Here is a 24,725-nt window from a genome sequence, read left to right as displayed (position 1 = left end):
ATTGGAAAGTACATATTCTTGTGGAGCGGGCTAAAAAGAAAAAACACATATTCTTGTGGGACGGAGTGAGTTTTAATGCATCTGTCATCTGTCGATCCGGAGACAAATTCAGTTGACAGTTGGGGGCATTTGGAACGAATTTATGCAATCAAATCAATGGAAAAAAAGTTTATCATTAACCACATCAATAGTTGGGAAAGTGTAAGTCTAAATTGCAAAAATCAATTACCACAAGTAATAAAGCTTATTAAAGGAACTAAGAAGGTGAAGCCTACTGAAAACAAACAATATCATGTCTGAGAAATCCCAAGCCCTAAAATCTAACATATAGATATATACGATATACTAATACGTTTTCAAATAGTATTAAAAAGTCGTAACATCCATTATATTAAGATCCAGTCCAGTACAGAAACGTAACAGCAGTGTCCCACAAACTTATCCTCATATAACAACAACTGATTTATTTTATTCAGTAATATAAACTGAACCTCGTCTTCCCAATTCCAAAACATCAGTTTAGATGCTCATTTGCTTGGAGTCCTGACAGAGTCGAAATATATTATTATACCAAAGTAAAAAAAGAAGAAAACAAAAACAACGAGTATCAAACTATCAATTGGTTATTTTGATGGCATCATAGATTGAAGTACGCAGGCCTTCAATATGAATGCAAATGTAATGAATTGCAGGACTGGGTATATATGTTTATAAAAAATAAAATAAGCACATCAAATCTACATCTTCAGAAAATTAACATATTAAGGAAGAGGTTATGTTGATGTGCGCTCTTGACAAAAACTATTGAAGTTGTATCAAATTAATAAAGCAGCTAAAGATATGCACTTTTTGTTGGGATCATTTTAGTTCAAGTGATACCTCTCCTCACAATTTTATAAATTGCAGTTGCAGATATCTCAAATCAAGCTACAGTCAAGAAACACAATCGTTCTATGACATCAAATTTGTAATTAGTTAGCAATAGATTCTAAATCAAGCTCTTAAATTACTTCGCAACCAGACACCATCAAGGGGGGTGCCATGAAATAGAACAACTATTCTCATGTTCCAAGTTGTCCCCTTTTCTATATAATGGAGTACTATGATAGTATGATTTGCAATTGAATTTACTTGTAACATAATCAGTTATGAAAGAATGGATACTTATTCCCTAAGAGAAGAAACTTGGAATCAACAAAGATTGTCAACTATGTTTGATCAAAATTTGGTTAGCTATTCATCAAATAACACACAAAAAAGTCATAAACCAGAACAAGAAGAATGCTTCTATTAGTTGGCGACCTGATGTTTCTTCCATGCAACCGTTTGTAAGATTTGGAGGCTTATTAGTACGATCTATGGGAAGAAGGTAGAAATGGAGATCTTCTTATTAACAGGCTTATAACCAATGAATTTTTAAAACAGAACATACCATCACTAAGGTTGAGTAACACATGATCAAAATAAATTCAGAAAGGTTGCCTTAATAGGGTTCGAACTTATGTTACATATCATTTTCTTTCATGTTTAAGCCTTAAGGGGAAGAATATGACCAAAGTAGTGTGTTGTGTGAGGTGTTCTCATTTTCAAATCAGTCGATTTAAGCAATTAACCCAGATCCAGACTCATCCTACCTAGTTACCTCACTAATTTTACCAGATACTTCCGGAACTCCTACTTCTATTCCACAAAAGTTAATACGTACAAAGCTAGAGCTCTGCATAAGCTTTTCCCTAAGTTTTCGCTCACTAGATTTATGAATGAACTCTTCAAATTAAACCATTTATACTTGTTAAAATCAAATCATACTCAGCAAAATGATAATTGCCATAAAAATGAAGTGTAAAAGTGGTATTGAATAATAAGTTACCATAAGCACAACATAAATTGGATCACAGAATCCAGAAAAATCAGTACAGATCGAGTGAAAAATACCTGGACCGCACCTTATCCCGCACTTGATGTTGCATCGAGCCGTAAGTCTAGCTGCACAATCGGAAAAAATAGAAGCAGAAATTATAGAGGAACATGATTTAAGTAAAAAAAAGTAAATAAAAATTGAAGAGTGGAGAATTCATTTACGGTCAGGATTAACGCAGGCAGTGGTGCAGGCGTCGTTGCAGTCGGAGGCGTCGGAGTTAACTGCCACCATATTTGCTGACAATATGAGCAAAATCACGCTCAGTACTATCGCCACTTTCTTCTCCATTGTTCAGTGCTGCTAATCTGATCTGAATTCAATAGGAGTAACATTTTAATTTTTAAATGCAAAAGTAACTGCATTAATTGGGCGGCGCCACGCATTTTGGTGGGTCCCTCCGCAAGGGATATATATTACTATATTTGGTAAAGACGTGGAACTTTCATTTTTGTCATCAATTCGTGGAACCATCAACTCACAAATCACAACAATTTGCTGAAATTTATTACTACTATATGTTTATGTTGAAGTTGAAGAAATTTATTCACATAAAGGTGGCAAATTTCAAGTTTTGCCTTCTGTCGATAGAAAAAGCCAATTTAATTACGTTTCTGAACACACTAATAAGGTTAGTGTTTTTAATTAATTATACTATACTTGTGCAGCTTGTAGCTTAGTGGTAAGCCATTAATATTGACTGTGTGTTTCTGAATTCTGACTGAGAATTGAGAAATACTACTACTAAGTTCAACTAAATATTTGAACCACTGATTATTTAACATATTGATCTTATATTTGTAGAAAAGGAGAAAAGAATGATACAGTAATATTTGATATACTACATGCATGTAGGTATATAGCTGAATGTGTAATTGTGTTACTTTCTAATGATGAAAAAATAAAAACAAATGACGAATTTAAACAATACAAGATGAAAATATCATCCAATATTGCATCTACTAGGCTAATGACAAGCAATACATATAATAAGACTTCAAAATTAGTGAAGCTATTGAAGAATATCTCATCTAATACTACCAATCTGTATAATTTTATAACAACTAATCCCTACATTGAATCAAACTCTAACATCAAGGATATATGTAAAGACCACCTAAAACCTCAGAGTTTCCCTGTGACTCCCTTCTCTCTTCCTCCTCCACAGTCGACTTCCTATTGCTGCTGCCACCGTGACTGCCTTCACTTGGCCGTGACGACAATGGTGGTGGTGGCATGTCAATACGCACTTGTTCATCCTCCGGCATCAATTGAGATATTTTCTTCAATTCTTTGCCTTTACCCCACAACACAACGTATAGTCCCGCTATGATCAGGATGGCCCCTAGCAACCTATCATACACACATTCATAAGATAACAACATATTTCAATCTCATTTCAAAGCAATAAAGGCAAAACACAACTTACATTCCAACATGCAACTTCTCTTGCAAAAGCAAAGATCCCGCGATCGCCACAATCACAAGTAGCAACGGGTTGAACACAGACACGAACAACGGCCCTCTCATCCGGACGCACCACGCCACTAGAGTAAACATCACCCCTGACCCCAAAATCCCCTGTTCAAATTTCAACTCACTTTTAGTATGCATTATCAATAATAGGGATAAATAAATCAATGTGACTAACACATGCATGACTTACAGCAACTGCTACTGTGAGAAGCCTAATATCCCATCCCATGATCCAGTTGCTCCAATCCTTCTCCGTGCACACGGCAAATAAAACACTCTGAACAGAAGCCCATGCTGTCATCATCGCTGTGATGCTGTACGGGCATGGATAACGCTCTGCAGCCTTAGCCTATCAAAAAGTATTTTCAAAAAAATTATAAATTAGGCATGTAGCATCAATTTCATTCAAGAAGCAAGAATAGAGTTAACGCGACAAACCTGAACAATCAACCATAACGAGTAGCAAACACAGCTAGCAATGGATAAAAGTGCACCCAAGACAAGATCATGGCCACTTTGATTATGTGTGTTTGCTTGATGATGATGATGAGAATTAGAAGTTTTGAGAAGGTTTAGGTTGGTGTGCCATATATTTAACTCGGGCCCCTTGTAGAATGTGAGGAGCATTGCTCCTCCTATTCCCAAAACAGTTCCAAAAGCTTTGGCTTTTCCTGCTGATGAATTCCACCCCAGCTTCTCTAACCTGCATTCACCAAAACTAGTTCAAACCTATGACATACTAATCTACTAAATATTACTTTGTGTATATAAATATTGTTACCTCAAGCAAATTGCGACGATAAATGTAATGGCTGGAATCAAATTCATCATGGCAGTGGCAAACGTTGCTGAAGTTAAGGCTATGCTGTTCAAATAGAGATTTTGTCCTAGTGATCCTCTGAAAACATAAAATAGTACTCATCAACATTCAGAGATCATGAATTAAAGTTTTAGATGGATGAAAATATGAAGCCTTTTTTTTCATATTAAGTTACTTTTCAAATTCAATTTCATGTGACAAAGAAAAAGTTCCCAATACATATATATATTTGAATCCTTTCTTCTTAATTTGAATTTCCTACAAAATCTCAACACACTCGTATATATCTGACCAAGTGATGGTCTTTCAAATTTCAGGTTGTGTGGTTTTGTGGTTGTGAACAAGATGCAAAAAATAAAGTTTGTTCATAGATAGCAACAGTTAACAACAAAGTTATGGTTAAAGTTGCCTAATGTCACAAGAAGCACAGCCATAAAAAGTAGGAAATTTTATAACGCAATTAAATTTCAACGCTATTTCACGCACACAAATCCCCTAGCAATAGTTTCCAAATTTCATCCTCTTTTTTTTCCAGGAGAGTCTCTAATTTATATTTTCAAGATGATGCAAAAAGATGAAGAACACGTACCCGAATAAACCACAGATAAAACCGTAGAAGATTGTCTTCCACGTTAGTTTCGGCCTCGTTTTCCTGAAAATAATAAAAATAATTCATATATTAATCTTCTAATTTAAAAATCTCATGCGATTAGCTTAATAATGTGTATTAATTAGGGTTCGTTTGTAAGGTAGATATCTCCAAGATCTTCCCTATCAAACGACTCAGTGCACAGTATACAGACTATTGAAGACGAAGACGAAGACGAAAAAGGAGGAGAAAGTAACCTTTCTACAAAGAATGCAACAGGAACTATAAAAGCAGCTCCAAACATGAATCTGTAGGCCACCAAAACCGGGAGACGCATGCCGTCGTTCATCGCCAACTTGTAGCAGATTGTAGCCACAGACAATATCATCTGAACCAAAATCATTATAAAAGTAGGCTTCAATCCGTGCACATTGTTGCATATATTTGTCCTCCAAGTCATCATCTTTCGATGAATAGTAGGAGAGAGATGAAGAAAGAAAGAAAGTCGAAGAAAATCACTAAGAAGAAAAATAAGGGTTTTTCAGAGGATAAAAGATTGTTTTGAAGTTCAGGAGAGCATATAAAATTGCGGCCGCGTAAATATAATTCGTATGGTTCGAAACAAAGCTTAATATAGTATATATATATATATATATATATCCGTTCGGTTTACCATATTCAATAGCGGATACCATATAGGATACGATAGGATCTAGGATTATATTAATATCATATTTTTATATTACTGTTTGATTGATTAGACTAATTTAAGACAATTGATTTAATAAGATATTTAATTTTATTATACTAGTATACTCTTCATTTAAGTTTCATTAGTTTAATATATTCAATTTAATTTTAACAGTTAAGCTTTATTATTTTAATAAAATTTTAAATTTAGTTTTAATGAATTAATTCATTCATTCATATTGACCAAATATAAAAAATCCATTATTTAATCGGAAAGTAGATTTTGGTTAACTAGCAAATTGACTAATTAATTAAATAAATTAATTCTTAATCAAAATTCATTAGGGTTTCTTGGCAACCATCTCCAGCTACCGCCTTTGCCCATCCCTCGCCGTCCACGTCCATCCCTTGCCACCCATAAACGACACAACAATCGACCTCCGACCTCCAAAACACACGTACAAACAACAAAATACAATCTCCAGCACACACTCAACCTACCAAAATCGCACAGAATAAATCACACCAGAGATGGAGAGGGGAGAGGGAGAGAAGGGATCACCTACACGTGTTTGTTAGAGGCTCTTATTCCTCTTTCTCCGGCGAATCGGTACATCAAGGGCGAGATTTGAAGAGAAAATGTCGCGAGATTAAATTAGTCGGAGGGGGTAAGAGCATCCACAATAGTGGACTAACGCTACGACTAGCACACAGACTAAGCGGTTAGGGCGTGGGGACGTCCACTATTGGAGTCAGCTAACGGATGACGAACGAACGGGACGGACGAGCGGTCGGGCGTCAGTGGGGGCCATTAGCCGATCGCTCGCAGATCGCTCATCCGCTTGTGGTGACGCGATCGGCGAGCAATCGACGACTGCATTTTTCCAATATTTTTTTAACTCCATATATACGTCTCGTTGCACTTCATTTCATTCACACCACTTGGGTTAATGAGTTTCTCTTCCTTCTCTCTTCATTTCTCATTTGATCTGTAGATAAAAAATGGCTAGTGATGGTGATGCTCCCGACTCGTGGCGAATTAACGAAGATGTGTGGGCCTATACGTCCGCGGAGATAAATCGGTTGATGCAAGAGCACTTGCCCCATCCATTATCGAATTGTAGTCCTGCGCGACCACCTTGGTGCCCACCAACGGTTGTTTGATGACTACTTCGCTGAGCAACCGCGGTTTGGGGAGACCTTTTTCCGGCGGCATTTTAGGATGCACCGACCGCTATTTATGAGTATCGTGAACGCTTTAGAGCGTCGGTACAAGTATTTCTGTTTCAGGAGGATGCGAGTGGTAGACCCGGTCACTCGCTCATACAGAAGTGCACTGCTGCAATCAGGCGCAGTTGGCCTACGGAGACACGACCAACATGTTTGACGAGTACCTTCACATAAGCGAGACGACTGCCCGCGAGTGTTTGGAGAATTTTTTGTCGGAGCATCATTCGCATATTTGGGCATAGGTATCTTCGAAAGCCTACATCCGAAGACTGCCAAGGTCTGATGGAAATGCACGGGGCGGTGCACAGGTTTCCTGGAATGTTGGGAAGCATAGATTGTATGCATTGGAAATGGAAGCACTGCCCCACCGTCTGGAAATGGATGTACACGACTGGCTTCAAAAGCAAGAATCCCACGATGATCCTCGAAGCCGTAGCAAACTACCGACTATGGATTTGGCATGCGTATTTTGGGGTAGCCGGATCGAACAACAACGTCAACATCCTCCAGTCGTCGCCCCTTTTCAATGAGCAGTGCATGGTGTTAGTCCGGCCATCAGTTTCATTGCCAACGACAACCAACATGATATGTGCTACTATTTGGCAGATGGGATATACCCTTGGTGGTCTGTTGATAAGTCGTATTCTAAGCCTTGGTTACTGGTCAGTATGTAGTGAAATGCATGTATTATCTGCAAAACAGTTGCTCGAGTGTGCAGGATTAAAGGATCCAAGTCAGTAGGAGACGATTCAGGTGACGCAAGTGAAAAGGGCGCTAGAAGGGTGCAATACTGACCAGGATGCATGCCAGAGAAAAGGCTCGAGATAGAGAAGAAGGATAGCTGAGATGATCATTAACAAGGGCATAAAAGTCAAAACTTGAAGGAAGTCTACCCTAAAAGCAAGGGCAAGCCTCCCTATAAAAGAAGCCACTTGGAGAGAGAAAAGGAGTTTGCCTTTAGAGTCCAGCCACCACACTTAGTTAGAATTCTCTCGAGAAGATCAGTTCCTTCAGCATTATCCAATCTCTCGTTCCTCGCCACAACCATGGTCACTTGACGTCCAAGAGTCTGCCGGAGAAGTCATCAGTCCGCCGTTCCAGCCAGTTATCGTAGTAGTATAGCAGTATCATCGCCCGAAGTGGCCAAACAATCGTTACTTTGCTTTCTAGTTTAATCTTTACTTGCTTTCATCGTTGGTTTTGTTGCAAACACTCATCGCTGTTGCCCTTTTGAAGTACTTTGTTATTTTCCAACATTTACGTTATGAAGTTTCTATTTCGCATGTCGCTTTGGTTCGAGTTTGCTTCATTCTGCCTAGGGAAGTTAGATCTAGTTATTGCTTTTAATTTCTGAGTGCTTTCTTATTTGGAGTTGTTGATTTGAAGTTGCAGTTATGTTTAGTCAAATTTTCGTGCGTGAATTTCTTTTCTACGCCGTGATTACCACCTTGCATGTCAGTCAGTAGAAGTAAAGTTGCAGTTTCACCGTTTAATTTAAGTTTGAGCATTTAAATCGATGGATCTTGAGTTTGAATTTATGAATCTGAAGTTTAGTTATGGTGTTTGTGTTCATATGATTTTTGTCAATACTTGGTGAAGAAGAAAACGTCAAAATCAACTTTAGTTTGGACCACTTTACTTTTAAGTTACTTTTGCTTTTGTTCGCTACTTTTCAGTTGTACTATCCAGACCTGTCAGAGAGCCCCCAGCCACCAGATATACCTTGTTGTCTAATTTTCCTCTTTTAGTAACTGTCTACTTTCCATATGTCTCTGAGACACCTTGTCCCCTACTTTCACGAACACCACCACATACCTGTTATTTTCACGCCTACTAGTCAGTAGAGTGCCACCTTTATTTCTTGTCTAGGTAAAATCTCAACCCAAGCGTGGTAGCTAACCAAAACACCCAGGAAAGTCACCGCAGTTATCAAAACGTGTCCATCCTCGTGGGATTCGACCCTTGCCTCCATTATACTAATCAGTAGAAGTGGGTTGAGGAAACTTGTTTGAAGCCAGGTCCCGGTTGTCGTACCAACGACTCAGCTGGGTCGGGAATCTCTTCCTGATTAGTTGGATACACTCCAAATTACATACGAAAACCCGAGGAATATACCTGAATAGAGACCCTTCAAAATGGCGCCGTTGCCGGGGATGGATGGCGTTCATACCTGTTATTGTGTGTGATCTTTTTGGTGTACATACTGTTTATAATTTTCCTTTTCTTTTTGTTTTCAGTTTATGAGAAGTGGCTCGACTCCTGGCCAGTGGAGACCAAGGATACTTCCCCGAGGAACAATACTCGTTACCACTCGTTCTGGCCTGTCGACAGCACTGTCTGACCTAGGCACGAGTAGCGACGAGGAGAAAGTGGAGCTAGAGTACCAACTCCCGGAGCTTCCACCCCATCCAGTAAGAACACTAGTGAGAATGGTTGACCAAGGAGTGGACGATCCCGAGCTCGCAACACTTACCGCACACGCCGACGGAGATCCCCCACAAGCCATAGTGGTCACCCCAGGCCAGACCGCCTGTGATGTGAAACCCCACGTGATTGCAATCCTACCGACGTACTGTGGGAAGAGTTACGAGGGACCATACGAATTCTTAAATGAGTTCTGCAAAATCTGTAAGGCGCAGAGGCGGCCAGCAGGAGCAAGCGAGGACGATTACAGACTGAAGGCCCTACCTTTTGTCCTAAAGGGAGAGGCCAACACTTGGTTCATGCGCCTGCCAGCCGACTCTATCAATACATGGGCCGATTTCAAGTCAGTTTTCCTAGCCGAGTTTTTCCCGTCTTCAAAGACAAGTGCATTGAAGAGAAAAATATCGTGCATAAGGCAAGAATATGATGAAACCCTGAGCGAGTACTGGGAGAAGTACATGAGCCTTCTGGAGTCATGCCCCAACCATCGCATGAAGGAGATAGAGGTGCACCACACTTTCTATGAGGGGATGAACAAGGAAACCAAGGATCTGGCGAATTCATCATCTGGAGGCGATTTCACCCAGTTGAGAGTAAGTGAAGCCAAAAAGGTGTTACGCAAGCTGTTGAATGCGAAGAAGATGTACGACAACGCGAGAGATGGGTACAGCAGAGAAAGGGTAGCGAGTGCTTCGGCTACTGACCAGGAGGAACGGATGGATTTGAAGATGGAGGAATTAAAGAAGGAGTTGCTGACTGCAATCAAGCAGAACACTCCACCACCTTCTCCGACTGGAGGCCAAGAGGCCCCAGCACTACCATATGATCAGCCGGACAACTCCCTGGATGTGGAGCAAGCAAATGCCACAGGATACTACAATTCCAACGGCAATTGGATTCCGGGAAAGCAAAGGGATGCATCATGGAGGGACCACCAAAATTTCCGATGGGGAGATGGAAATCAGAATCAGAACCAAAATCAGGCTCCAAATCAACCCAACCCCCACCCGAACCAAAATTCCAACCGTGGCCCAACAAACCTTGACTACCAGTCTAACTGGGCAGGAAGAAATCATCATCCTCAGAACCAAAACCCTAAAAACCAGAACCCGAGCCCTGCCTATGTGCCATCCCATCAGCAAAACAACCAAAACCAGAACCAGAACCAAAACCAATTTAACCCAGGACCTCAACATAACAGCCACAACCAAAACCAAAATCAGTACCAGAACAACCACGACCAGTACAAGCCTCCTGCCCAGTATAATCAGTACCCACAGAACCAAAACCAACAAAATTTCTCGGGCTACCAGTCATACCCACCACCCCAGTATAACCAGCACCAGGGCTCAGACCAATTCCATCACCCAAACAGGTCGAGGAGGTCTATGGAGGACATGATGGGAGAGATGCTTGCTTCGCAGCAGAGCATTAAAAGGGACTTGTAGTCCAGTAATGAAACAATGCAAGGAATGCAAAGTGCCCAGAAGGAGCATAGGGCAAATATGGATATGATGAACAGGCAGTTGGCCCAGCTCGCTAACTTGGTGGGCGAAATGAAAGGGAACTCAGGGAAACTCCCATCTACAGTCTATGTACCTGAAAAGGCAAATGTGAGCAAGATTACACTGCGGTCCGGAACAGCCTACAATGGACCTCAGCTCAAGAATTCTGTTGGGGAGTCTAGTAGAGAAAGGGTGCTGAGCGACACCACCTCAGCAGAAGAACTCAAGAGGCCTCTGCCTCAGATGGAGGATCTGTTTTTTCTAAACAAGAAGCCTACCGTGGATGGAAAGGAGGGAGAAACACAACCTGGAAATGAACAACCGGAAGGAACAATGCCCACATCGGAATCTCAAACCCAGGAGGCACCAAGGGAAAATCCACAAGGACTGACTAGAGAGGCTAAGGGAGAAAAACCGTTTCCATATCGGTTTGTGACGAAGATGAAGAAGGAAAACCCTGTGGATTTCATGTCGATCTTTGGGAAGCTGGATGTCACCATACCATTCCTCCAAGCCGTGAGACTGCTCCCTCTGGGGAAGTTTATAAAGGAATTTATAGCCGGAAAGGCCCAGGAGGATGGAAAAATCATGGTGGAAGGAATAGCGTCAGCCATTGTACAGGAGAAACTACCACCCAAGAGAGCCGACCCAGGTATGTTTACCCTACCCATAACAATTGGAGATGTGAAAATCGAGCATGCAATGTGTGATTTAGGAGCATCTATCAATGTTATGCCGTTATCCATTTATAATCGGTTAAAGGGGGTAAAATTGTCAAATACTAGGGTGTTGATCCAACTGGTTGATAGGTCATGTATCAATCCTGAAGGCGTGTTAGAAAATGTGTTGGTTAGGATACAAAACTTTACTTATCCCGCTGATTTTTATGTCATTAAAATGAGTGAACCAGAAGCTAGGGAGTCTAGCGGGATATTGTTAGGAAGACCATTCTTAAGAACGGCTAAGACAATTGTGGATATGGCCGAGGGGACAATATGCATTGACTTTAATGGTGAGAAATTTGTCTTTTACATCAATGAAGTCATGAAAAAACCAATAGATTCTGAAAATCTATGTTATGTTGATGTAATTGACCCCTTAGTCCAAGAATTTCTTGAGACCGAATTATTGCAGGAAAAACTTCAAGCCTTGGATGTGTATGCCCAGGCTGATGTGGAAGCAGCTGCATGGTGTGATCTGATCAGTAGCCGAGGGTTGACTGACGAAGAGATCAAAGAAGCAATTACGGAATTTTGTCAGAAGTCAGAACTAGCAGGATCCGTAGGGGCCGTGGTACCGACCAGTATGGAGGAAAAATCAGATGCTGAACAAGAACAAGAGGAGGATTCAAAGAAGAACCCTCTACCTACAGACACACTACCCCCGCAAGTAGAGTTGAAAAAGTTGCCAACGAACCTTAAGTATGCCTACCTAGGGGAGGAAGACTCATTCCCTGTAATCATCAACAGCGGGTTGACTGAAGAGCAAGAAGCAAGACTACTAACTGTGCTGGGCAAAAACAAGAAGGCTATTGGATGGAGCCTTACGGACCTGGTAGGTATAAGCCCGGACGTCTGCATGCACCACATTAGACTGGTGGATGGAGCCAAGACGCATAGAGATTCTCAACGAAAGGTGAACCCAAACATGCGGGAAGAGATACTGAAGGAAATCTTGAAGTTACTCTCACTGGACATCATATACTCGGTACCAGATAGTGAATGGGTCAGCCCAATCCATATGGTTCCCAAGAAATCAGGGATCCAGGTGGTCAAGAATGAGAGGAATAAGCTAGTGCCCACCAGACTAGTTACTGGGTGGCGAATGTGTATAGATTACCGAAAGCTGAACACTGCAACCAGGAAGGACCATTTTCCCCTGCCATTCATCGATCAAATGCTGGAGCGACTGGCTGGGAGGAAGTACTTCTGCTTTTTGGATGGGTACAGTGGTTACTTTCAAATTTACGTGGACCCGGAGGACCAGGATAAGACCACATTTACATGCCCGTTTGGAACCTATGCGTATAGGCGTATGCCATTTGGTCTATGCAACGCCCCCGGTACTTTCCAACGGTGCATGATGAGCATATTCTTGGATTTGATTGAAGATTGTATAGAGATCTTCATGGATGATTTCACTGTCTATGGCGACTCTTTTGGCTCGTGCTTGCAACATTTGGATGTGGTACTAGAAACGTGCCAAGCAAAGAGTCTGGTTTTAAATTTTGAGAAATGCCACTTTATGGTTACAGAAGGAATTGTATTAGGACACGTGGTGTCAGAAAAGGGGATCCAGGTGGATCAAGCTAAAGTGGATGTCATATCCAAACTACCCTTCCCTACTGATCAGAAAGGAATAAGAGGTTTCCTTGGCCATGCTGGATTTTATCGGAGATTCATCAAGGATTTCGCCAAGATTGCCCAACCCCTTACCAGACTTCTCCAGAACGAGGTGGAGTTCGTTTTCGACGATCATTGCAAGGCTGCTTTCAACCTCCTTAAGGAAAAGTTGATTTCTGCACCGATTATTCAGGCTCCTAACTGGGATCACCCCTTCGAGGTGATGTGCGATGCTAGTGACTATGCAGTGGGGGCCGTACTGGGTCAGAAGATCGATGGAAAAAGATACGTGATATTCTATGCATCCAAGACCTTGAATCAAGCCCAACGGAATTATGACACCACCGAGAAGGACATGTTGGCGGTTGTCTATTCATTCGAAAAGTTCAGGCAGTACCTACTGGGATCCAGAGTCATCGTTTATACTGATCATGCGGCAATCAAGTATCTCATTGCGAAGAAGGAGTCAAAGCCCCGACTGATCAGATGGGTGCTGCTTTTACAAGAATTCGACTGGGAGGTAGAAGACAAAAAGGGAGTTGAAAACAAGGTAGCAGACCACTTGAGCAGAATAATACAAGAAGGGAACAGTGAGGATGTGAGGGATCGATTCCCGGAAGAGCATTTATGTGCAGTGATTTTCTCCGCAAGGAAGATCGATTGGGAAAAAGCGATGAGACTTACTGCTCAGGACGCAACAACCAAGGGCAAGGAGAAAGTGGGATAGGAACCCTGGTATGCGGACTTGGCAAACTACCTAGTAACGGGAGAGCTACCGATGGTGCCAAACATGACAAAGGCTCAGAGGATGAAGATCAAGAGCGAAGCAAAGTATTATTTCTGGGACGACCCATACTTGTGGAAGGTGGGAACAGACCAGGTCATTAGGAGATGTGTTCCTGACTGGGAGCAACGAGATGTACTAACACACTGCCACTCCTTGGCATGTGGGGGACATTTCGGGCCAAGGAAGACTGCCAGAAAGGTGCTAGATAGCGGATTCTACTGGCCAACCCTGAATAGAGATGCATACAAGTTCTGCAAAGGCTGTGATCGTTGCCAACTGACCGGTGGGATCTCCGCGAGGGATGAAATGCCGCAAGTCCCAGTAATAGTTTGTGAGGTGTTCGATATCTGGGGTATGGACTTCATGGGTCCTTTTCCCTCATCTTATGGGAACTCCTACATCCTGGTGGCAGTTGACTACGTATCAAAATGGATAGAAGCCAAAGCCACAAGCACTTGTGAATCTAAGGAAGTCACCAAGTTCCTCAAGAGTCATATATTCAGCCGATTTGGAATACCAAGGGCAATCATCTCCGATCAAGGCACTCACTTCTGCAACCGAACAGTCGAAGCATTGACGAAGAAGTACGGAGTTCATCACCGCCTATCCAGTCCTTACCACCCTCAAGCCAACAGGCAAGCAGAGATCTCAAACAGGGAAATAAAGAGCATTTTAGAGAAGACAGTCAACCCCTCCAGGAAAGATTGGAGCACAAGGTTGCAAGATGCTCTGTGGGCATATCGCACAGCCTACAAAACTCCTATCGGGATGTCCCCCTATCGCATCATCTTTGGGAAGATGTGTCACTTGCCAGTGGGAATTGAACACCGAGCATACTGGGCAGTTCAGCAAGTTAACGTGGATGCTAAGGCCTGTGAAGAGGAAAGAAAGCTACAACTACAAGAGCTGGAAGAACTCAGATTGGAGTCGTTCGACTCAGCCATGTGGTACAAGGAGAAAACAAAGATGTGGCACGACAAAAATCTGAGAACCAAGGATCTCCAAGTTGGTCAGAAAGTACTACTCTTCCAGTCAAGATTGAAGCTAATGCCTGGGAAGCCCAAGTCCAAATGGGCAGGACCTTACATTATTACTGCACTACGTGCTAATGGAGTGGTCGAGATTTCAGGGAGTATCCCTAACTCTAAACCTTTTGTCGTTAATGGACATAGATTGAAAATATATAAGGAAAATGAAGAGCTGTGTGTAGTGGAAGAAATTCCACTACACTTTAATGGCGTCTAAATGACCAGTAGGAAAGGGATTTGGAGTTTCACCTGGTCGATGTCATATGATTTGTACTTACTGACCGGGTAAAACTTCAAATACCCTTAATAATGATGTAAATATTGTAGATATTTAGTAATTTAACTTAAGTAAGAAGGAAAAACAACAAAAAGATTTTTTGGATCTTAAATATTAATTCGGAGTTCGTACTGACCACGAGGATACCACTTGGGTGAAACTCTGAATTATATTAAAGAGCCGTTTATTGACTTTATTTCTATTTCTAGCTAATTGGAAGAGGGGGGATGAGTGAATTTTGAATTTTGGTGCGTGTTGCAGCCTTGCAGGCGAGTGCAGAGACTGGGAGGGCGCGTGGAACAGGGACGTGATAGGCAACGTCCAATCAGCTGCGAGAACTCGCAACCGCCTTCCACACGAAGCGTCGCAACCTGGCAACCGCCTACCAACGGTCAAAACCCTCAACTACCCACCACTCTATAAAACACCAAACCGCCTACTCCCCTTCACTTTACAAACCCTTATCTGCATTCTCTCACCCACAACCACCACCCCACCCCGAAAACCACCACCCACTACATAAACCACCGTAAACCACTACCGGAAAAAGAAAACCAACACCGGTACAGCCATGGAAAAGAGAAAGGCAACCAACAACCCAACATCTACCACCGGCGAAGCCCCGTCAGAAGTCCAAGCAACAGCCGAGTCGCAGCCGCCAAGCCCACAACGATCACAGCCACCACCGACGACACAAATTCCGGCGATGGTTCCTTTAGACGCACTGGCGGCGTTTCTAAGGCAACAAGACCCCAACAAAGACTGGACAGCAACTCTGGCCGGATTTAGCCTAACCGGAGGAATGCCGGCGACATCAAATCCTACCCAACCACAGAAAACCCACCCACCACCACCCCAAAAACCTCAATTTCGACATCCGAAAAATCAGAACCCTCCCACCCTTCTCCCATACACCAATAAACAGAGCTGCTCGACGTCAGCCCTCTTTCCGCCTATCAGGATCCCAACTGGGGAGAAGCAGAAGAAAAGGAGAGTGGGGAGAGAGCAAGCGCGAGCGGAAAAGGTGAAGCAGATGAGATAATGGCCACTGAGGCCAAAATCGATGAAGCAGAGAGGGAGGAGATAGATTTGAACGAAATGGCCAGAAAGCAAGGGTTAATGACGAATGATGAATTCCAAACAGTTTTGGGCAAGGGGGATAGGATCGTGGTAAACCCTGAAGGGGTGGCTGAGGTACTGGACCTCGCATCCCAGGCAGTAGGGAAGGGGGAAGCAACAAAGGAAGCGGAAAGGTAGGAAGGGGTAGTCCGCCAATCAGTGGAGGAGAAGACAGACGTACAACCAGAAAAGGCCGAACAACTTGATGAGGAGAGGCAAGAACCAGAAACACATCGAGAGGAAGCCTCAGTGGTAACTAAACCGGAACCAGTAAAGAGGAAGCTAGTGTTGAAAAACGACCCCAAGGTAGAAAGGCAGAAACCCCAAAGAGCGTCACAGAGATGCCTAGGAAAGTGGAAGTCCAACAAGGCAGGAGCAAACACAGCAGCAGATGCAGTGGAGGTTTCGAGTGAAGACGAGAAGACTACTCCTACAAAACCTGGGGAGGAGCCCTCGAAAGCTAGCCAGGAGGACACCCAAATGGCAACAGGGACAGTATCAGCAACGCCGACTGACCAGGAGGAGAATACTGACAAGGTGGCTGAGAGTCTGGACCTCGCATCAGAGTCAGTAGGTCGGGAGGAGGCAACAAGAAGTGATGCTAGTACCCGCGTGGTGACCAAGCCTACCACCCAGAGGACGTTTCAACACAAGCCGACGAAGAAGCAGAGGCAATGGAAATCGAAGAAACCAAGTACATTCAAGAAAGGAAAAGGAAGGGGAAAGCCCTTGTAAGGAAGAAACAAGTCATGAAGAAACAGCGCACTGCCAATGCCAGCATAGTGATTAGAGAGCCGGAAGAGAGAGGGAGATCAAGTGACAGCGACTACACTTCCAGCGAGGAGTCTGACTCGGAGAGTGATATCTCTCTAGAAGGAGAAGAATACCATGAGCAGCAGCTCCCCGACAACCACCTTGAACTAGTCCATCCTCCGATAGAGAGGATCGTGTACCGGCGGTGGAGGGTAACGCTCACTGATGAGCTTATGGAGGACATGAAGCACTACGACACCAAAAAGCTTCAAGATGCATTTGACGACAAGGACGACAGTAGCAAGCAAGTCAAATGCGGAAAGGTACTCCACATACCCTCTTTGGATGAGTTAGCTGTTCGTGATTCCTTCCTGGCCAGTATGGAAGCATTGGGTTTTGAATGGCTGTTAGAGAATAGGGACCCGAAGATATCTGTGAGATTAGCAAAGGAGTTCTTCACCACGTTTAGGTTCCAACTCACTACGGACCTAGATGAGGTATCAATTTCCTTTAGGATATTCGGTGGAGAGCTATCCATGAGTCTGATAGAGTGGACTGTGCGACTGGGTATGTGTAGCCTGGAGGAGGCTATAGGACCGGACTGGAGAAGCCGTGAGAGGGGGGTACCGAGGCGACATATAGAATTTGAGCCCCAGGAAGCCTGGGAGGAGCTAACCCACCCCGATGCTGGCCAGTTTGCCTCCACTAAATCCAGATCCACCCACTTCAACAACTCCATGCTAAGATTGGTGCAACTCTACTTAGGCTATAATCTACTGGGGCAGAGCAACTCAGCTGCAAGAACGTCCATGACCGAATTATACTTGGTATGGTGCGCTAAGCGTGGAAGAAAATTGCACTTGGGATTTTGGACAGCCTACCAATGCCACCTGAAAGCCACCTACCCAGCCAGAAACTTGTCCCTCTGCCACATACTAGGAGCCTTCGTGCGCAACAACATCATCATAACAGAGGCAGAAGACCTATCTCCAATGTACATGGTCAGTGCTCCTGGCCTGTTTGATATACCCTTCTTCGTCCGCACCAACTTGGTATACTACAGAGAAGGAGTACCCCAGTTCTACCAAATAGGAGAAGCCCCTGGAGGAAGGGCACAACAAGGCCAGAAGGTGCAAGCTGGGCAGATCGACCAAGCGCAAAGGCTGAGGCAAGAAAACCTGGAGAGGGCAGTGACTGAGCTGGCTGAGGAGAATAGACAATCGCGGGCAGAGATGGCAAAGCTGACAACCCTAATGGAGAGCATCCTAAAGGAATTGGCAAGAGGAAAAGCAAGCAGTGGAGCTGGAACAAGCGGACGTGGAGGACAGGAAGAAAAATCCACCAGACCTGAGGAAGAAGAAGGCGATGGACAACAGGAGGATGATGACAACCAACCCGGACCTACTGAAGAAGAACCAACGGACCCACCTACACAGAATCCTGCACCAAGAAGGAGTAGGAGGAACATCTGATCGAACCACCCCCAACTGACCAGTTAGTTTTCTTTTTAATTTTTAAGTTTTTCTTTTGTTTATGTTTTCGTACTTTTATTAAATAGGTAGAATTATGTGTTTTAATTGTGAGCAAACTTCATTCGTAACACTTTGTCTATGCAATAGTCTAAGTGTGAGAAGTAAAGGGTTTTCTCCTTTGGTGCATGTATTTTAATATGTTTTTCTTTGTGTTTTGTCATAAGCATGTTAACTCACACTTAGCCTACTGCGTAGTCTAAGTGTGAGGAGTTTATATATGTATATAACATGTTTGTAATATGTTCTGTTTTGTTTTATATATCTAAGAATATATCTGAAACTCTCCCACTTAGCCTATTGCATAGTCTAAGTGTGAGAAGTTTTTAGATATAATATGTGTTTGTTATAAGTGTATGTCTGTCATACTAGTCATTCCCAATTTTCACTTCACAGCCCGTATTTGGGACAGACACTTGTGAAGTGAGAGGGGGGAGCAAATGGCCGGTATGACATGTATATATATGTGTTATTTGAGTCAGTGCATGTTAGTTTTTTTAGGGTTTGTTTAGGTCTAGGAATTATGTGTTATGTTTCATGAATGGGCTTAAAACTCAACTGCCTCGAACTGACGGTGAGGGGAATTGAGGGGATAAGGCATGCCGGAAAACAGAAACCACCCCCTCCAGTAACCCCTAGTCAGTATAGATGATGCGAGTATGAAGGAAAAACCCATCCCTTAGGTTAGACACGAAAGCCCTCTTAAAAGGTGAGTTAGAAACCCCAAAGTGGAACTACTTTCCACTAAATACTGAAAAAAAAAAACAAAAAGAGGCTACCACATGATGTCTAGGGCAAGGTGACCGCGTGTAGCAAACCCTGAAGGCAGTAGGTAACCCACCACGTAAAAAAAAAAAAAAAAAAACTACCCTTAGAACCCCATTTTCTAGCCTGACTTATACCCCGAAATGACCCATCAGCCACTGGAACTGTGTGCGTGCAAGGCATAAGGCAAGAAAGCAACTGCTCAGGAGGACATACAAAAGGAACTAGCTGAAGAAAAGAAAAGCAAAGAAAGAAGGAGAAAATCGATCTGAAAATTTTCAGATCCAAAAAAATAGAAGAAGGAATAAGGATGGCAAAGCCACAGAAGAGAAAATTGAAGAAAATGGTCGCAGATACTTGACCACAAAAAGAGGAAGAAGGAATAAGGGTGGCGAAGCCACAAAGAAGCTACTGACCAGTTGGAAGTCAATGTCAGAAATTGTCCAGCCGAAGAAGAAGCCCTAGCTAGAAGCCCGAATGCACACAGTTCTCCCTCATCAAATAAGTAGTTAGTTTTTGAACCCTAGAGCCTTAGGGACAACTACCCCGAACATTACAAACCATTAGCCCCATTACAAGCCTTAAAGACCTTCAGGAGCTGCATGTGAGATCTGAGTCCGAAACATCTGTGGTTTAGCATTGAGGGAAGACAGTCCTAACATCCCCTGTGAGGAATGAGTGACTGAGTGAACCCAGTGTTTGGCCTAGGATTGGGTGATCCTGACAAGCAGATATACTGACTAGGGAAGAAAAGGGGGGCGGTGGAAGTTCAAGGCTGCCTAAGGCCGGATTGAACCAGATCTCGAGGGAAGGGGTGTTTGAAAATATAGCCTGTTCTATGTGTTAAGTTAACTATGTGTTTTATGTGTTTGTGTCGTTGTTATTTTCTTTTTCTTTGCGTCAGAGTCTTGAGTCTAGTTAGGTAGAGTCGGTCAGGGGGAGTAACCAGGCTCGAATTCGACTTATTTCTTTGTTGTCTTCAAGCTTGAGGACAAGCATGTGGTAAGTGTGAGCAGTTTGATAAGTCGTGTTCTAAGCCTTGGTTACTGGTCAATATGTAGTGAAATGCATGTATTATCTGCAAAACAGTTGCTCGAGTGTGCAGTATTAAAGGATCCAAGTCAGTAGGAGACGATTCAGGTGACGCAAGTGAAAAGGGCGCTAGAAGGGTGCAATACTGACCAGGATGCATGCCAGAGAAAAGGCTCGAGATGGAGAAGAAGGATAGCTGGGATGATCATTAACAAGGGCATAAAAGTCAAAACTTGAAGGAAGTCTACCCTAAAAGTAAGGGCAAGCCTCCCTATAAAAGAAGCCACTTGGAGAGAGAAAAGGAGTTCGCCTTTAGAGTCCAGCCACCACACTTAGTTAGAATTCTCTCGAGAAGATCAGTTCCTTCAGCATTATCCAATCTCTCGTTCCTCGCCACAGCCATGGTCACTTGACGTCCAAGAGTCTGCCGGAGAAGTCATCAGTCCGCCGTTCCAGCCAGTTATCGTAGTAGTATAGCAGTATCATCACCCGAAGTGGCCAAACAATCGTTACTTTGCTTTCTAGTTTAATCTTTACTTGCTTTCATCGTTGGTTTTGTTGCAAACACTCATCGCTGTTGCCCTTTTGAAGTACTTTGTTATTTTCCAACATTTATGTTATGAAGTTTCTATTTCGCATGTCGCTTTGGTTCGAGTTTGCTTCATTCTGCCTAGGGAAGTTAGATCTAGTTATTGCTTTTAATTTCTGAGTGCTTTCTTATCTGGAGTTGTTGATTTGAAGTTGCAGTTATGTTTAGTCAAATTTCCGTGCATAAGTTTCTTTTCTACGCCGTGATTACCGCCTTGCATGTCAGTCAGTAGAAGTAAAGTTGCAGTTTCACCGTTTAATTTAAGTTTGAGCATTTAAATCAATGGATCTTGAGTTTGAATTTATGAATCTGAAGTTTAGTTATGGTGTTTGTGTTCATATGATTTTTGTCAATACTTGGTGAAGAAGAAAACGTCAAAATCAACTTTAGTTTGGACCACTTTACTTTTAAGTTACTTTTGCTTTTGTTCGCTACTTTTCAGTTGTACTATCCAGACCTGTCAGAGAGCCCCCAGCCACCAGATATACCTTGTTGTCTAATTTTCCTCTTTTAGTAACTGTCTACTTTCCATATGTCTCTGAGACACCTTGTCCCCTACTTTCACGAACACCACCACATACCTGTTATTTTCACGCCTACTAGTCAGTAGAGTGCCACCTTTATTTCTTGTCTAGGTCAAATCTCAACCCAAGCGTGGTAGCTAACCAAAACACCCAGGAAAGTTACCGCAGTTATCAAAACGTGTCCATCCTCGTGGGATTCGACCCTTACCTCCATTATACTAATCAGTAGAAGTGGGTTGAGGAAACTTGTTTGAAGCCAGGTCCCGGTTGTCGTACCAACGACTCAGCTGGGTCGGGAATCTCTTCCTGATCAGTTGGATACACTCCAAATTACATACGAAAACCCGAGGAATATACCTGAATAGAGACCCTTCATCTGTCTTTGTGAAGACGATCTGATGCCCAACAGATCTAAAGAAGATTTACTTTGCGCAACGATAGAAAGCGGCGCGCAAGGATGTGGAGTGGGCATTTGGTGTGCTCCAGGCTCGATGGACGGCGGTGAAGGGTCCAACACGTTTGTGGTATGACGACTGCATTGCCGATGTCATGTACACATGTATTATCATGCACAACATGATCGTCGAAAATGAAGGTGCAGAACTGACTGATTGGGTCAATGAAGATGCTGCCGGTCCAAGCCACGACGTGGCCACCGCCAATATACGAATGGGGATACCTCGGGGGGACGCTGAAAGGGTCAAAGCATTTTCCTATCTTCAACAACAAGAAGCTCATATTCGACTCCAGCAAGATATAATTGAAGAGTTATGGGCGCGGAGGAATGCAAGTTGATATCTATAATGTAATTTGTTTGAATCGTTGTTTTTTTTATTGAATTGTACTATGTAATTTTTTTTTGTTTAATGTAATTATTATTACACTTTCTCCGTCCGTATCCGTGTTGATTTTTTAATTCCATATTTGTAAATTTATGAATTTGTTTTATTGGCTAGGGCGTTGCCTAATCCTAGTGCTAAACTATTATTGTGTTGTGGTTAGTTCTAGTGATGTGGTAGAAGGTGTTTGTGGTTAATCCCAGTGCTAGGCTGTTGGTTAGTCCACACAATTGTGGATGCTCTAAGGCCATATTAATAGTCTAATATAAATAGAGAAATTGCATTATTTTTGCGGGCTTCTATGCGGGCCTCTTACGAGTTGTGGGCGGTAATTTTTATCTATCACGTCAACCGAACACCAATCTATACAATATATATAAGGGGAATTTTGAGGGTATTTAGGGAAATAAAAGGGAATTTTAGGGGTTTTTAGGGAATAACCCTTTTGTTTGTAAATTTAAAATTCAAAATTTGTGACCAAATTTTAAAGAACGGTTGAATTCCATAATTATAGGGATAGAATTTAACTAATTTATTTTAAAGAATTGTAACTGTAATCATTTTTAAATAATCATTTTTTGTTTCCCTATAATTAATCTATGAATATGATTTTACTATAATTCAATTGTGACCATTTTAAAGAATTATTTTAATTTGTGCCCAAATTTGGAAGAACGGTATTTTGTTTGTAAATTTAAAATTTAACACAAATTTGATTTTCATAATTGTAGGGATAGAATTTGACTAATTTATTTTGTTTCCCTATAATTATATAATTTATAATTTAATTGTAATCATTTTTAAAGAATCGTACTTGTAATCATTTTTAAATAATCATTTTTTTCAATATAATTAATCCATGAATATGATTTTACTATAATTTAATTGTGATCATTTTAAAGAATCATTTTAGTTTGTGCCCAAATTTTAAAGAACAGTATTTTGTTTGTAATTAAAATTTAACACAAATTTGAATTCCATAATTGTAGGGATAAAATTTAACTAATTTATTTTGTTTCCCTTATAATTAATCCATGAATATGGTGTTAAATTTAATTAATTATTATAATCTATTCCAAATAAAAGTAATCACATGATTATGCCATTTTAATTAAAAGCTATTTATTGATTAAAATTACTATTAATAATAGATTTTTAGATATTGCACTTACATGAACATGATTTGAAAGGGTAAAAAACTGCTATAAGACATTTATAATGATTAATTTAGTGGGGTGTGTGGACTCTTGCTATATTGTTAATTGCTAAGTGGAGTGAGTGGGAGGTTGCTATGTGGAGTGAGTGGGAGGTTTTACCATGTGAGGTTTTACAAGTGCTACGTGCATAATATTTTATCCTATAAATATGTCATTACCTACTTACCTTATAGAACTCAAGCATATTATTTTTGCTCTTACTTTAGGAGGAAAGCTTGACGCCATGGAACTAGAAATATGGAACTAGAAAGGAGGCAATGGAGCGCATGCAGCAATGCCGGTACAGAGAAGGCCCCAGTAGTGTGTCACGGCTACAAGGAGAGAGCAGACGATGTACGGAGGCGAAGATTGGGCGACAATTTAGCGACAACTAACAAGATTTTTTCCAAGGGCCGAGAGTGAGAAGTGAAGGAGCATCACAATATTTCTGTTTTCAAATTGGAAGGAGAAGAGAGATATGATGAGACTTGAAGAGGAGCCGCCGCAGAGTATGAAGTATGAACCCTATATTCAATTTTTATTGTATTGTTCAGAATGAGGTTAAAATTGAGTGATTATAGGGCCATCTTATTTTGAATGGACCTTTTGTATAATTATTTATGCTTCTAAAATTAATATTGTAATTAGTCTACCGACTGTGTTTTGCTCTCTCCATCTCCCCTCTTTCTCTTTTAATTTATTTACTGTATGAGTTTAATTTTATTTTAGCATTTTCTTTTTTTATTTTTCGATATAGCAATTTTATTTTAATATTTTATTTATTTATTCATCTTTAAATTGAGACTTAATATTGTTTAATAGTAGATATCAAAAAGGCACATAGTGATGAGGTATGTAACCGTATGTATCTCGGTATCTGTTTCACAATTCTACCCGAAATACTCCTACGAATAAATTAACGAATGAATTATCGAAGTTCATTATTGTGGAAAGGGAAATCTAAAGCAATAAATATTTTGGATTAGTGAATATATTGATCGGTAATCGAATTTGACATTCCCTGACATGAATATAGTATAGTAAGTATTTCATTAATAGATACCCTAATTTTGGGAGACAAAAAATATTATCAAGTTGATGTTGGTGCTTAACAAGTAGAAAGAATTACCAATATCTTATTACACAATTGAAATAAGAGGGAACATCTTTTTTGTCCACGAACTTTGCCAAAGTATCATTTTAGGTTCATGAATTTTGGAAATATCATTTGAGGTCCGTCAACTATGGGTTAGTATCAATTGTAGTACTTTTTTACTATTTCCAAGTTTTTCT

At 41.6% G+C, this 24,725-nt stretch overlaps 1 protein-coding gene and 1 long non-coding RNA gene across 2 annotated transcripts; both read right to left on the bottom strand.

The window, feature by feature from the left end:
- Positions 1-361: 361 nt before the first annotated feature.
- On the bottom strand, positions 362-2,252 carry LOC125185454 (uncharacterized). The gene is made up of 3 exons (XR_007170137.2): positions 2,083-2,252; positions 1,936-1,986; positions 362-543 (listed from the first exon to the last, which is right to left on the bottom strand). It is a non-coding gene; the product is annotated as an uncharacterized LOC125185454 (long non-coding RNA).
- Positions 2,253-2,820: 568 nt separating this feature from the next.
- LOC125224459 (WAT1-related protein At1g68170-like) lies at positions 2,821-5,405 on the bottom strand. Its single transcript, XM_048127862.2, has 7 exons — positions 5,061-5,405; positions 4,804-4,866; positions 4,176-4,292; positions 3,833-4,097; positions 3,585-3,743; positions 3,348-3,499; positions 2,821-3,271 (listed from the first exon to the last, which is right to left on the bottom strand). Exons 1-7 carry the CDS (start codon positions 5,264-5,266, stop codon positions 3,013-3,015), a joined length of 1,221 nt encoding a protein of 406 aa, XP_047983819.1. The 5' UTR covers positions 5,267-5,405; the 3' UTR covers positions 2,821-3,012.
- Positions 5,406-24,725: the final 19,320 nt, after the last annotated feature.

This window comes from Salvia hispanica, chromosome 1 (assembly GCF_029641045.1).
Source record: "Salvia hispanica isolate PSC_SH4W2 chromosome 1, Shi_PSC_v1, whole genome shotgun sequence".
Lineage (NCBI taxonomy): Eukaryota > Viridiplantae > Streptophyta > Magnoliopsida > Lamiales > Lamiaceae > Salvia > Salvia hispanica.
The sequence above is the reverse complement of the archived record's forward strand: the minus strand, read 5'-3'. Positions and strand labels throughout refer to the sequence as shown.

Bases quoted from the DNA above. Each gene is read 5' to 3' on its own strand.
- LOC125224459 (XM_048127862.2), bottom strand. From the start codon at position 5,266: ATGATGACTTGGAGGACAAATATATGCAACAATGTGCACGGATTGAAG. The intron at 3,744-3,832 runs GTTTGTCGCGTT...ACTTTTTGATAG, and splicing joins CGTTATGGTTGATTGTTCAG to GCTAAGGCTGCAGAGCGTTA. The intron at 3,272-3,347 runs GTAAGTTGTGTT...TGTGTATGATAG, and splicing joins GAGAAGTTGCATGTTGGAAT to GTTGCTAGGGGCCATCCTGA.